This window comes from Eleutherodactylus coqui, chromosome 9, assembly GCF_035609145.1.
Source record: "Eleutherodactylus coqui strain aEleCoq1 chromosome 9, aEleCoq1.hap1, whole genome shotgun sequence".
In the NCBI taxonomy this organism is placed as follows: domain Eukaryota; kingdom Metazoa; phylum Chordata; class Amphibia; order Anura; family Eleutherodactylidae; genus Eleutherodactylus; species Eleutherodactylus coqui.
The window spans coordinates 150504416-150519367 of record NC_089845.1 but is presented as its reverse complement, the minus strand read 5'-3'; the positions used below and the strand labels follow the sequence as shown (position 1 = coordinate 150519367).

General features: G+C 43.2%; 1 protein-coding gene across 3 annotated transcripts in view; it reads right to left on the bottom strand.

Moving 5' to 3' along the window:
• Positions 1-3045: 3045 nt before the first annotated feature.
• Positions 3046-14952, bottom strand: part of NCALD (neurocalcin delta) — a 104915-nt gene continuing 93008 nt past the window's right edge. For all 3 annotated transcript variants that reach the window (XM_066578628.1, XM_066578631.1, XM_066578629.1), the window contains exons 3-4: positions 14045-14150; positions 3046-7335 (exon numbers count right to left, since the gene is read on the bottom strand). In XM_066578628.1, the coding sequence (XP_066434725.1) occupies positions 7238-7335; positions 14045-14150 (204 nt within the window). In that variant the 3' untranslated portion in view covers positions 3046-7237. The remainder of the gene's footprint in view (positions 7336-14044; positions 14151-14952) is intronic.

Sequence of the window (14952 nt, the reverse complement as noted above, 5' to 3'; positions counted from 1 at the left end):
CTTCTATGTCAGTGTAGAAACCAAGAATTCTCATTTTATATACCAACCTTTTATGTGGCACTGTATCAAATGTTTTGTAAAAGTCCAGATCCATTTACTCCCCGGTCCAGATCCATTTACTCCCCGGTCCAGTCTAGGACTTACCTTCTCGTAGAAGCTGATCAGATTGGTTTGAAAGGAGCAACCCTTAATAAACCCATTGTGATATGGAATTATACAGCTATTTTCCTTGAGGTACTCCAAAATAGCGTCTCTTCGGGGCTCACTTTTTGACCCCTTTTTGAATATTGGCACCATATGGGCTATGCATCGATCCAGTGGATCCAACCCCATTACTATGCAGTCCTTAAATATAAGAAACCACATTCCGTCACATAGCTTGATTCTATTAGGGTGTATGCCACCAAGACCCGGCGATTTGTCTATTTTAAGATTCTTAAGGCAGCACTGTACTTTTTCCTAGGATAAAATGGTGACAATCTAGTTTACTTTATCACTCTGCATCTCATATGACATTTCACTTTCCTCTGTAAATACACAGGATAAAAAAACTATTTAATAGATTTGCTTTCTCCTAATCACCCTCTACTATTTTTTTTTTACATTATTAAAGGGCCAACACTTTCAGTATTAGGGTGGCTTCACACAAGCGTGTTTTTGTGTTTGCATACGCACGCACAAAAACACCTATCTATTAGAACCTACACATTCCCTATGGTGTGTTCACATGTCCTTGTTTTACAGGTGCGTGCCTGTAAATATAGGACATGCGTGCACCATAGGGAACGCACGCATTGTCTTCAATGGAGCCGCGGCTGCTGCCAATGGCTCCATTGAAGACAATGGTCTGCTGGCACCCCGTAATTGTTTTTCAGGGAAGAGCTTTAAATATAAGCCCTTCCTTTAAAAACAACCATTTTAGTGTAAAAAAATATATTTATACTTACCAGTCCGCCGCTGATCCTGTCATGTGTGACAGCTGAGGTAGGGAATTCTTTATTCCCTGCTGCGATGTAGAATTCCTTCTCTGCATCTGTCACATTATTCTATAAGGTCTATTGGTTAATATTACATCCAAAACGGCCGTCCCTCTAGTTGGGTCCTGAACCAGTTGGATAAGGGAATTATCCTTAGCTATTAGCAAAAACTTGTTCCCTGTATGAGATCCTCAGGTTTCAGCTTCCCAATTTATATTCAGAGAGTTAAACTTCCTATATTAATTACTTCGTTGTGATCTGCAGTTTCATCTATTTGCCTCAGTAATAGATTTTCAGTGGCTTCTGTTATATTTGGTGGCCTACAGAAAATCCCTACGAGTATTTTATAATTGGTTTTCCCTCCATGTGCATCTCCCTCCCATATATCTTCTCGTAATGTGGGCTTTAAGCAGGATTTTACATAAAGGCAAACCCATCCTCCTACCAGTTCGTTAACTTTATTAGTCAGACTTCCAGCTCTAGTCACCATACAGTTTAGGGGTATTTGGTTATTTTTCACTTTACGTATATCCCTATTAACTGTTCTGTCAGTTCTAACTGTACTAACCCCTCGCACCACTCCATCTCCATTTCCATTACTCAGTCCCAGATCACTGTCAACACTATCTTCCCCTGTGTCTCTCTGCTTGCCCTCCCCAAGTCCCTAGTTTAAATACTCCTCCAACCTTCTAGCCATTTTCTCCCCCAGCACAGCTGTACTCTCCCCATTGAGATGCATCCCGTCCCTATGGTACAAAACTGTAGCCAACAGCAAAGTCAGCCCAGTTCTCCAACTCTCTCCTTCCTACACCAAATCTTGAGCCACTTGTTTTCCTCTCTAATCTCCCTTTGCCTTTCTGGTGTGGTACATGATACAGAAAATACTACTTTGGAGGTCTCTGCCTTAAGGTTACATCCTAGTTCCCTGAAATTTATTTTTTAGGACCCTTCACCTACCTTTTACTATGTCATTGGAGCCAATGTGTACCAAGACCACTAGATCCTCACCAGCCCCTCCTAGTAATCTGTCAACAAACTGTTTGCACATCCTAACATTTGTGGCAGATTGTCCTGTCTAATAATTGAATCTCCCACTACCAGGACCTGGAGCAGACTTCCCTCTGGTGGTCAGAGGGCATGTCCTGTTGCAACAGTGCTAGTCCTGTAATGGCATTCCCCTCATCTGCCAACTTTGCAAACTTGTTGGAGTGTGCCAGTTCAGGACTAGCCTCCCTGGATCTCTTCCCTCTACCCAGCTAGCTGCCTGATCATCCTGTACTCCTATATTGCCGTCCACCCCCACTTCTGCCCCAGTGAGCGAACAGAGGCCGGAATAAATACCATTTCACAATGGCTGATTAGTCGGCTAGGAGAGCCACCTCTCTGTTGACCAATCAGCCCACACACAACAGGGAGATGTGTTCATGTTGGCGTCCAGCACTAGGCGCATGTACCGACAATGCAGTCACATTGGCCATAGATGATGCAGTAACGTCGCCCAGGACCCACTTCCGGGTTGTGACAAAATGTTCTAGAAAAAAAAGAATAATTCCATAATATGAAATAGATATTTTTGTTGTTGTTGTTGTTATTGGAGGAAATCAGAGTCACATGGAGGTACAGTATAGCCCCATAGACATCTATGGGTGCCATATTACAGCTTCGTACAAACTGGAGTTTTTATGAATATGTAAGATAGCCATGTGCATGAAGCTTATAAGAAGTATTACATACAGGCAAACAGGTATTTATTCTTCATTCATTTCCAAAATCATTGTCTTTTTAACCCTTTCCAATCCACTCTCTGACGTCTGAAGACATTCTGACTGAAGGCTGTACAGCTCTGTTGTCGGAAGACGTCCAGCAGGGTATTCTCACTGTATATTACTGGCCGCTCTGTTGTTGGGGGGGCCTCTCCAGCATGTCCCATACCGCAGTACTGGCTCTAGCCAGCAGATGGTGCCATTGTATAATGGCAGAAAGAGAAGGCCGCCTAGGAAATCCGCAATCCAAAATTGGATTGCAAAGGGTTAAAGTCATAAATAACTCATAAAATAACAAAAATTGATATTTTTTAATGAATATTTATTTTTTTTTTTACTTAAGAAAAAAACAGCTAAGTAACGTCATTTATGTAAACTTCAAAACCACATTGTTTTTGCATACCAGAAATATTCACAGTTTGGAAAATAATATGTCATGCATTAGAAACTGCAGCTGAATCGTCTGACATTACAGAATCCTTGCAATGAGAAGCGAGAAAAGAAACGAGAGCGGGGAGTCGTCTCTCGGGTCCGGTAAGATAATGCTGAAGTCACATATCTCTGGAAGAATTAGGTAGATTTCATGTCCTTTTTATAACCATCTTCTTTTTAAAGCTCGTTATGTAGACTTAATAGTTAAAAAAAATAAACGGCTTTTGCAATAAGTCATGCTCACATGAATTACACTCGTTAGAACCTCATATGGTAAAGCGTAAAACCATCGTCGGGTGGCTTTAAGTAAATATTTGACCCAAATTCACGAGACATTTACAAAATCTTCAAATACGATAAAAGTTACAGGTGTACGAGGTGGGGAACACTACTCGAAAAGATCAACTAGGAAGTACTACAGGTCCGTACTACACAGTATGGCGCACAATCATATGAGGTAACTGCCCAATTAATCGTGACTGCATGGAATTCCAGGAGAACTTGAATACGGTGGAGGAAGAAAGCGTGCATAGCGATTAATCACATATTAGCCTATGAATCACAACATAACTCTCGGCACTCCCTCAATCAAAGAGGACATTTGTGGTTGAGAGCAATGTAGTCACCCATAGTAGCTAATCAGCTACTAGTTTCTAGGAAAGAACACTGAGGGGTTTTAAAAGGGGGCCATTATTTTTTACGTGTTGGGTTGATGTAACCGTGCGCTCCCTATGCTGATTTGTAATATACTTAGATACTGGTGCACCACTTGTTAACAATGTTGAAATTCGGTTTCCAGGATCCATTTTTTTTGTAGCTGCAGGGAGATTGGGCATTTCTTAACTTATATATACTAATCAACCATAACATTGATACCACCTGCCGAACATTGGGTAAACCCCCTTACACCACCAAACAGCTCTGATCTATTGAGTCATGGACTCCACAAGACCTCTGAAGGTGGTATCTGGCAACAAGACGTCATAAGCAGATCCTTTATGTCCAATCAGAGGCGTAACTTGATGCTTCTGGGCCACATTGCAAAATCTGTAACAGGGCCCCCAACTATAATACATTATTAATAGTACTGGGCTCCCTATATGGAGAAGAGAGGCCTTATATAGTTACGCCCCTGTGTCCAATCATTTGCAAGGTGGGCCTTCATGGATCAGACATACATCAATGAGCCCCATAACCCTGTTGCTGGTTCACCAGTTGTCCTTCTTCCGACCACTTTTGGTAGATACTAACTACTGCATATTAAGAACATCCCACAAGACCTACCGTTTTGAAGATGCCCTAGTCCAGCCATCTAGCCCTTTTTTGGCCCTTTTCAAAATCTCTTAAATCTTCATGCTTTACCATTTTTACTTCTTTAACACATCAACGTCCAGAACCGACTGTTCACTTACTGCCTAATTTAGGCCCCCTCTTTGATAGGTCTCATTTTCACAAGATGTTATTCATTCCACCTATCAGTGGTTTTGATATTATGGTTGATTAGTATATGCGCATATAGTAATCCATATGAATGGAGTTACCTGGACGTACCCCCCCCCCCCCCCAAAAAAAGCTGATATGTAATTGCCTGCCTAAACAGTATACCATACCAGTGCATTGGTGGCAAAGCTACTTGTTAAAGGCATTGTCTAGGAGTAGAAATAAGTGAATGGGGATGATCTGCAATACCGGACTTGGCCAATGGAGAGGAGTGGCACTGTTTCTGATCCTGGAAAACCCTTTTATGAGCAACTCCAGAAAAAGTTAATATTGACATTGATAGTAACTGTGTAGTTCATTTTATTAGCAGGGGAATTAAAAAGTGTTGTTTTGTAGGAACACAACTATCATCAGAGAAGGTTTCAAATGATCTTTACTCCTATATAGCATTTACCGCAGATTAAGAAACGTATTGTATAGAGATGAGCGAGCATACTCGCTAAGGACAATTACTTGATCGAGCATTGTCCTTAGCGAGTATCTCCCCCGCTCGGAAGAAAAGGTTCGGCTGCCGGCGCGGGGGAGCGGTGAGTTGCGGCAGTGAGCAGGGGGAGCGGGGGGGGGGGGGGGGGGAGAGAGGGAGAAAGAGATCTCTCCTCCGTTCCTCCCCGCTCTCCCCCGCCGCTCCCCGCCCCTCGCCGGCAGCCGAATCTTTTTTTCAGAGCGGGCAGGTACTCGCTAAGGGCAATGCTCGATCGAGTAATTGCCGTTAGCGAGTATGCTCGCTCATTTCTAGTATTGTACAAAAGGGAAGGAGGGGGTGACAACTATCATAAGTATATTTCTGATTCAGAAATATTATTATCAACATTTTTAAGCCCATTCAGCCATTGGCCTGAAAAATCTGCGTTGGTTATTTTACTACATCAGTACAAATGTCTATATTGGTACATCCCGGCCAAGCATAGGGATACAAACAAGTAGGGAAATATGATTGGAGTTGCTCATTACTACTTCCCAAAGGGTTTTTCCGGGCAAATGCTATTGATGACCTATCCTCAAGATAGGTAATCAACAGTTGATCGCCAGGGATCTGCTGCCCAGCTTATCGTCTGTCCGTGCAGTGGGGTCAGACGTCATCATTGGAGTTGAAGCAGGAATTTTCAGGTGGCTTCCCTCCCTTTGAAATCAATGGGAGCAAAGCTGTCTATTATACTTCCGTCATGATTCGGGGTCGAAGCCGTAAGTGTAATAGGCAGCTATGCTCCCATTGATTTCAATGCCAGTGAAGTCACCTCTGAGACTTCCTGTTTCAACCTCGATGATGATGTCCAGCCCTGCTGCACTCATAGTGGGTCGGATGATCAACTGATCATCGGGGACCCTGAGTGGCAAATCTGAGGATAGTGTTTGCCTGGGAAACCCCTTTAAGCTCCTCTCTTTAATCTTCATCTATTAGGGTCATCCACGCCGGTTCTGATCATCTTCAGATTCATTAGTACCTTCCATGATGGTTTCGATCAGTGCAACTTTCCTCAGTGAGGTGTCATCTGAGAGTCTATTTTTGTGGAAGGGGCCCTTAGTGTAATTCTTCCTAGAAACTTAGAAATTGGTGGTTGATGAATCATTCAATTTGTTATATAATAAATGAAATGACAAGAAACATCATGCTATATTCCAATACTAGGCAAAAACACACATCCAGTCTTGCCATTGAAATGCATCAGTAATGCAGCTGAGGGCAATTGGTCGGAATCTACTAATGCGTCATATCCAAGATTTGCAGCTCTTTCATGAAGCTAGTTTGTGCCAAACTGTGCAAAGTTTGCAGCCTCCATATTTTTATTGCAGTTATTGCATAACGTACTGATCTGACATTAAACCCTTCATCATCTACACAGAGTATATGCAACCATATGGAGAAGCAATGCTTATAAGAATAGATCTTATATCTAGGACCTACGGACTCTGAGGCACAACTTACTGACTATTCTTGCCTCTATGATGTCTGACATTCCTAGTAAATAACCAGGCGGCCTTCTTAAAAATATTGATCTAACCCAAAAATGGTTGCCTCCACTGGGAATGGGTCTTTTTGTGTTTAGAAACTGAACAATGTTGGTGGCGCTCCTCTATATAAGTACATCTCTAATCTACGTATATCAGTAGCCTCCAACCTACATCTCCCCACCTGTTGCCAAACTACGATTTCCTGCTGCCTTCAGAAAGTCCCACGTTGGAGACCACCTATGTAGTTTATCCCATACTTCCATCTTCAAACATTGGCTAAAACAACTACGAAGTTACTGAACTAGGTAGGCCAAATCGTAACCCCAGCCATGTGAGATTTGTTTGTCAGCTCCATAAAAAGTCCATAAAGTGTGGCGAAATTCTCTGTTATTCATTTACATAGCAAAACGGCAAGAATATCCGGCGCAAGAGTACAGAAAATGTCTTTCACCCAACGGTGACAACATTCACCATTCGTTGTCATCCAAAACGAAGGATATCATAGAAGGAAGTAGGTATGTTTGGCCATTAAGTGTCAACACCACAACAAATTGAATTTTGGCAAAAATAAAACAAAAAAAATAATTTGACGGGTTGTATCCAAAAATAAAATGTTCAGAACTGTCCGGCACTGCTAGGGTCACATTGGAGTAGGCGGACGATGGATGGATCGCTCTTTGCCCCTCTGATAAACTCCTCCAGTGAAAGTTTTCCTGCGGGTAAGAAAAAAAGTTACAGATTAATTCTACTTAAAATAGGACAAAAACTCCTAAAAATGCCTAAAGGAGTTGTTACAAGAGGTTATCCAATGGCTCTAGACAAATCAGCAAGGTCGAGAGAACTCTTGTCAATGGAATTCACAGTATAAGGGGGTTCACACGGAGCCGAACTACTACGGAATTCCAGCTGCTTTTACAGTAGTAGCAAAGTGGGCGAGATTTTGAAAATCCCTAAGTGGAAATTGACTTGCGGAGTAGAATTAAAATCTGTGAAATGTCAATTTTATCGCTCTTTCCGCTGCGGAATTCGCAATGAAACCAACTTCAAAACCAGCACCAAATGGTGCGGATTTAGTTGCAGACATTCTGCTATAAATCAGCCCCGTGTGAACCCAGCCTGAAGGCCTATTTAGATGGGATGAATGTTGGGCAAATGATGCCCACCACTTGTCCCCGCAAGTACCCGCTCACGTGCTGTTGCACAGGAGTGGGTATCCTTGCTTCGCAACAGGGCGGCTGCAGGAGCATTGTCTTCTCGTTCTTCCCTGTCCCTCTCCATTGCTTTAACATAGTGGCTGTTCAGTACTGAACAGCTACTATTAACACTGACCACGGAGAATCGGGGCAATTCACAGCATACTGATTCTCCACTCGTGGACTGGTGCCGGCGCTTTCCATAACAATGCTATGGGAAACCGCTGGCGAAATCACTGCCGTGGACAGGGGCTTTAGTCTCCTCTCAATCTTCTTTTTTGCAAGCTAAACATTCCCAGATCCTTTAACTGTTCCTCATAGGACATGATTTGCAGACTGCTCACCATCTTGGTAACTCTTCTCTGACTTTGCACCAGTTTGTCCAGGTCTTTTTTAAAGTGGGGTGCCCAGATCTGGACACAGTATTCTAGATGAGGTCTGACTAAGGAAGAGTAGAGGGGGATAATGACCTCACGTGATCTAGACTCTATGCTTCTCTTAATACATCCCAGAATTGTGTTTGCCTTTTTGGCTGCTGCATCACATTGTTGACTCATGTTCAGTCTGTGATCTATTAGTATACCCAAGTCTTTTCCACATGTGCTGCTGCTTAGCCCAATTCCTCCCATTCTGTATGTGCCATTTTCATTTTTCTTGCCCAGATGTGGGACTTTGTATTTCTCCTTGAATACCATTCTGTTAGTCACTGCCCACTGTTCAAGCTTTTCTAGGTCTTTTTGAATACTCTCTCTCTCTCTTCCCTAGTGTTAGCTATCCCTCCAAGCTTTGTGTCGTCAGCAAATTTGATTTGTTTCCCATCAATTCCCTCCTCTAGATCACTTATAAAAATGTTGAACAACACTGGGCCTAGGACAGAGCCTTGTGGTACAAAAAAAAAGCATCGCTAAAGCTCAAAAATCACCTGGACAAAGCTGTTATTTTGCCGTGACGATATCACGATCGCTAGTGTGAAGGAACCCTTAGTGTTGGAGAAAAGGTGCAGCATGCTGTGCTATTTTTTCACAGTAAAATGACGGAAACAACTACAGAAACTGGATGGAACCTGTTATAGTCAATGAGTTCCATCAGGGGCCGCTGGTTTCCTTCGTTTGACGGATCTGGCAAGCCATTTTTTTAATTGTTCTGGTCAATAATGGAATGGAAGAACAAGAATATGATGGTAATGTGAATAGAACCTTAGGGGTTTTTGTAGCTGGTTTCTATATTGGTTAATAGATCGGAGTCCTATATGGGGGACTGTCAGAGTTCTCAAATTCTCATAATATATGAAAATTTGTTTTCCAATCCAGACACCATTTTTAACCCTTTTGTTGCTGATGCCTTTATTTAAGGTCTCATTTACTACGTCCCATTTGTTTTTACATAAAGCCAATGTTTAAAAAACTTATTCCTGTCCCTGTCTGTGACCACTGGAGTCCTGAAACCTGAATATTAAAGGAGTTGCTCTACTACAGAAATAAGTTCTTTTCAAGTCCCAGGGTTTCTATAGGAATTTTTGCAAATCGGAATCCGACTGTCAACCTTGCATGACTCAACACAAAGCCCCTCCGATCGTCTGTCTGCGGAATGCTGACAAGCTCTGAATAATGCAGAACACGGTGAAACCTGTGGCTTTATCCAGCCTCTGCAGAAACCAGGACTTAGCAAGAGATACTGCATGTATCAGGCGAGGCACAGGAACTGGGACACGGGGAAGGATTACACAGTTTTATATAATTAGGGTCAACGGCACAAAGGTCTTACAAGTTCAACCGAATTTCTATGTTGATGCTGAAGAAAACACAAACCAGATTAAAAAGTCAACAACTTAACCTCGAGGTGAAGCATTTCATGTGTTAGTCCACATACGGGGTATACGGCGGGTTTAATAAGAGGTTTATTTATAAACCCCCGTAGTGATGGCCCTATTATTTCACACAGGCGACAGCGATATCACCACAAGAAAATCGCAGCGATATCACGTCTGTGTTCTGTGATGTCACTGCATTTTCTCGCAGGGATATCATGATTATGTGTCGCTACAAAGTCGCACGACTTTACAGCACTCTTTTGCAGGGATTTTCAGGGGGGGGGAGGGGTTACTTGTAATATAGGGCCTAATGCCCGCGGCCGGATTTCTGCTGCGCAAAACGCGGCAGAAATCTGCAGCGCTTCACTGCAGCTATTGGGTTCTATTGAACCTAGTAGCTCAATGTACACACCGCGGAATTCCGCAGCAAGAAATTACCCGCAGCATGTCCTATTTGCCGCGGGAATACACGCGGATGACTTCCATTGTAGTCAATGGAAGCCGCCTGTCACGCTATACACAGCGGAACTATAGCGGGAATACGTGCCCCGCCCACCGCCGGCCGCATCATGTGACACCGTCGGTGCATCATATGACACTGCCGGCACATCATGCGCATGCGCGCTGGCAATGTCATGCGGGAGCTACACAGTGGATCCGGAGGTGAGTACAGGGTCTTTGGGGGGGCGCCGCTGCGGTATTTCGCTTGCAGAGCCCGTCACGGCCGTGGGAATGAGGCCTAAGCCCTATCCTGAAAATAAGCCCTAGCTACATTAAAAAAAACTAACAAACCAAAAAAAAATACATTGCTTAACAGGAGCCATCCGCTCTGCTGCTTATCTCCTTCTGAAGTCCTGGGACTTGTCTTTAGTCTTCTGTCAGGGCTTCCTGGTAAAGGAGTTTAAAAACTCCACCTCCAGGGAGTGCTGGCTCTGATTGGCTCTTGAGTGCCGTGGCTCAACCAATCACTGCAGCGCTTGAGAACCAATCAGAGCAAATGCCTCCTGGAGGTGGGGTTTTTAAACTCCTCCACCAGGAAACGCTGACAGAAGACAGAAGACTAGAAAACAAGTGCCATAGCTTCGGGAAAAGAAGTGCGGCAGAGGGGACAGCGCCTGTTAGGTGATGTATTATTATTTTTTTTAATGCAGCTAGGGCTTATTTTTGGGGAAACAGTAGGACTTCCAACTGATCAACGGAGCTCTATAAGGGGTTTGTGGGATGAGTTCTAGTTTTCACCCCGCATTTGGGAACATATAACATTTCGATCACTTTTTATTCAGACTTTTCTAGGCATAAGATTAACAAAATCTACAATTGTGCTTTGCTGTTTCATTTTTTACACTGTTCACTGTGTGGTATAAATAATATGTAAAATTAATTATGCGGGTTAGTGCGATTACATTAATATTAGAGATGAGCGAGCGTACTCGGAAAAGCACTACTCGCTCGAGTAATTTGCTTTATCCGAGTATCGCTGTGCTCGTCCCTGAAGATTCGGGTGCCGGCACGGAGCGGGGAGCTGCAGGGGAGAGCGGGGAGGAACAGAGGGGAGATCTTTCTCTCCCTCTCTCACGCCCGCTCTCCCCTGCTCCCCGCTGCGACTCACCTGTCAGCCGCAGCGGCACCCGAATCTTCAGACCCGAGCACAGCGATACTCGGATAAAGCAAATTACTCGAGCGAGTAGTGCTTTTCCAAGTACGCTCGCTCATCTCTAGTTAATATCAAATTTATATACTTTTCTAAATATATTGTGACTTTTTGGCACTTTTATTAAAATATATATATTTCTTTGTATTGACACATTCACAGGCCCCTGACATTTTTATGTGAGGGGATTTTTTGCGGGCCGAGTTGTACTTTTTAATGGGTTTTTGATCGCTTTCTATTTCACTTTTTGTGAGGTGAAATATACAAAATTAGCAAATGTTTTATACAATTTTTTTCACAACATTCACCATTGCAGGTTAAGTAATGTACTAACGTTTTATGTGCTGAGAACATGGCAATGCCAAATTTCTGGTGATTTTGTTCTGCATGGTGGGGTTTTCATGTTTTGTTTTTCAATATTTTTAACTATTTTTTTTTTTTTACAATTTTTACAATTTTTTAGATTTGCCCCACCATGGGACTTGAATGTCACTACATTTTAGAGCCTCGTGTGGCATAGAGTGTTAAGGCAGCAGAATGCAGTCCTAAGCTCTCGCTCACGACTTGAAAGTTGCAAGTTAAATCCCAACATGGTTCAGGTAGCCGGCTTAAGGTTGACTCAGCCTTCAGAGGTCGGTAAAATGAGTACCCAGCCTGGTGGGGGGTGGGGGTAGGGGATAATAAATACTTGAAAGCGCTGTAGAATAAGATGGCGCTATACAAATATCAAGATTTATTTATTTTATCAATGGTAGAATACACTGCAATACTTCAGTGTTGTAGTGTATTATATTGGTCTATGAGGCTCAGCAGAGGCTAAGCCTTACAGGCCTCCATAGATAATAGACCCGGAGGCCATTGTCAAGTCTCTGTGTGCCATAGCAACCTATCAGGACTCCGTAACCACATTGTAGGGTCTAATGGATGAGAGAGGTGTCAGCTTTTTACATGCCACAGTCACATTGAGTATGGCATGTAAAGGGTTAAACAGCTGGGATTAGAGCATCCTGATGATAAATTAGTTGCATATTTAAATATGTATAGAGATGTGTTGTCCCTTATATGTCAAATATAAATCTGTCTAAAAATCTCATCATAAACTATGCCTTCTTTTCTCTCCACTTTGGACAAGTGAAATAAAAAGCATAAAACAGAAAAAAGTCGGAATTTTTAAGCAAACCTCCCCGTTCCTAATAATTCAGCTTTAATGGGGTTCCTCATTTACCAGACACCAAAGATTCAACAGGACTCCTCTGTATTGAAATAATAAACTGAAGTATACTTACCCCTCTGTCAAATCTGGGATCCAGTGCTGCAGCCCCGCTTTAGTCCCAACGTTTGCTCTGGCAGATGATGGTATAGGAAATCAGGTGACCGCTGCAGCCAATGAGTGGTAGCAGCATCCCGTTTCTAAACTCCTGGTATCATGGCGCTCAGGATGTGAACGCCGATGCCAGGAGAACAAACAATGACGCTGCAGCCTCTCATTGGCTGCAGTCGTCACCAGACTTCTTGTGATATCATCTGCAATAGCAAATACTGGGACCACAGCGGGTCTTCACTGCTGGATCCCAGAGGGGTAAGTATACTTTAGCTTATTATTTGAATTCAGGGGGCCTTATTGAAGTGCAGTTGTCCGCTGACTAGACAACCCCTTTAATTCAACAGTTAAAATATCATGATACAATTCCTTATGAATATACTAATCTTGGTATTTGTATAGCACCAACTTATTGCATGCTCACCACCTTCTTCCCACACACTTGATCTTGATGATGCGGCTGTTCCTCTAACCTCCGGGATAGATCGTGTAGTCCTCCACGATATTCATACGACACAATCCCCCAAAAAGTTAAACATCCTCGGAGGTAGAAAAGAAACTTTGCCTTTATTAACCGTGTCACAGCATAATAGATAAAAATCAGGGACGCGTTTTAATGGGACGCCGGCCGAAACGCGTCCCTGATTTTTATCTATTATGCTGTGACACGGTTAATAAAGGCAAAGTTTCTTTTCTACCTCCGAGGATGTGTAACTTACCTGAACCATGCGGGGATTGAATTTATGAATTTACAACCTTCAGGTCGTGAGCGAGAGGTTAGGACTGCATTCCTACTCTCCTGGCTCCTACTCTCTTAAGGGGCTGTTCATACACTGCAAAATTTCTGCTGCAGAAAATCCGTAATTGTGCCTCTAACGTGCCTGAAAGTGGCGCTGGAGGACCGCTACTTCACAAAAGTGATGGCAGGCATTTTTGCCAGAAGAACGCCTTGCATCGGAGTGGATACGCATGTTGGCAAACACAATATCGGTTTGGGTTTCTCGGCCCCAGATCGAGCTTGTCCATGTATAGGAAGCCTTAGCCGAACAAACATCTTGCCTATCTCTGGCGCTCCCGTTAAATTAATAGAGCTGCAATGCTCATGTGCGACCGCGACTCTGTTCATTGCTGGACACCCTGAAGGTCATTGGCTGTCCCAGTAGACGGAACTCCACCAATCAGCAAGTTATTCCCTGTCCTGTGGATACGGCATAACTTCCCTTTATGGGGCACCCGATTTAAAGAACGCATTCAGCTCTGCTACATCTGTAGCAAACATGTTTATAGTGTTTATTAACAACTATAAAACTGCAACATTGTGACTTCCAGTTGTTAATGATTGTTTTCTGAGAAATCAATAGATTTCGGGATGCAGTGAAGCTTCTAGTCCAGAACACCTGAGCGAATCATGAGTCACTTCATTGACTGACGTCGGGAAGAGACCTACCATCTCGGTTGGTATCCATCTGCCGAAAGATTTTTTCCGTCCTCTTCTCAGGCGTGGACTCGTCTTCTGGCATTTTCATTACTGATGAAACCATCTTGTAGATTGCCTGTAAGATAGATAGATGCTTCATATACAGCTGTACCTTGTGGGCACCGCAGTGCTGAGTACACGAGTCGCACTCATACGTCCCCCTCTGACGCCAATGTATTTATGCAGTATGAAGTAACTGCCTTTCATCTGCAGTCGTATAAATAGCATTGTGAGCGAGGACATGAGCCGCCACACCGGGGGCTGGCATACCTCGTCAATGCCATCTGCTGCCTCACCTACTAGGTTTGTGGAACTCAGGGGAAATTAAGGAGTCAAATAAATGAATGACGGCAGAAAATAAAGAGCAGCAGTTTTATTGTGAGACATTTTTGATTTCTATTGCACAGTAAAACACTCAGACACCACGACTGACAATAGACCACAGCATGTAGTACCGCACTGTATTGTATAGACTACAGCATGTAGTACCACACTGTATTGTATAGACAGTAGCATGTAGTACCGCACTGTATTGTATAGACGGCAGCATGTAGTTCAGCACTGTATTGTATAGACTGCAGCATGTAGTACCGCACTGTATTGTATAGACTACAGCATGTAGTACCGCACTATATTGTACAGACGGCAGCATGTAGTACCGCACTGTATTGTATAGACTGCAGCATGTAGTACCGCACTGTATTGTATAGACGGCAGTATGTAGTACCGCACTGTATTGTATAGACTGCAGCATGTAGTACCGCACTGTATTGTATAGACGGCAGCATGTAGTACCGCACTGTATTGTATAGACAGTAGCATGTAGTACCGCACTGTATTGTATAGACTGCAGCATGTAGTACCGCACTGTATTGTAT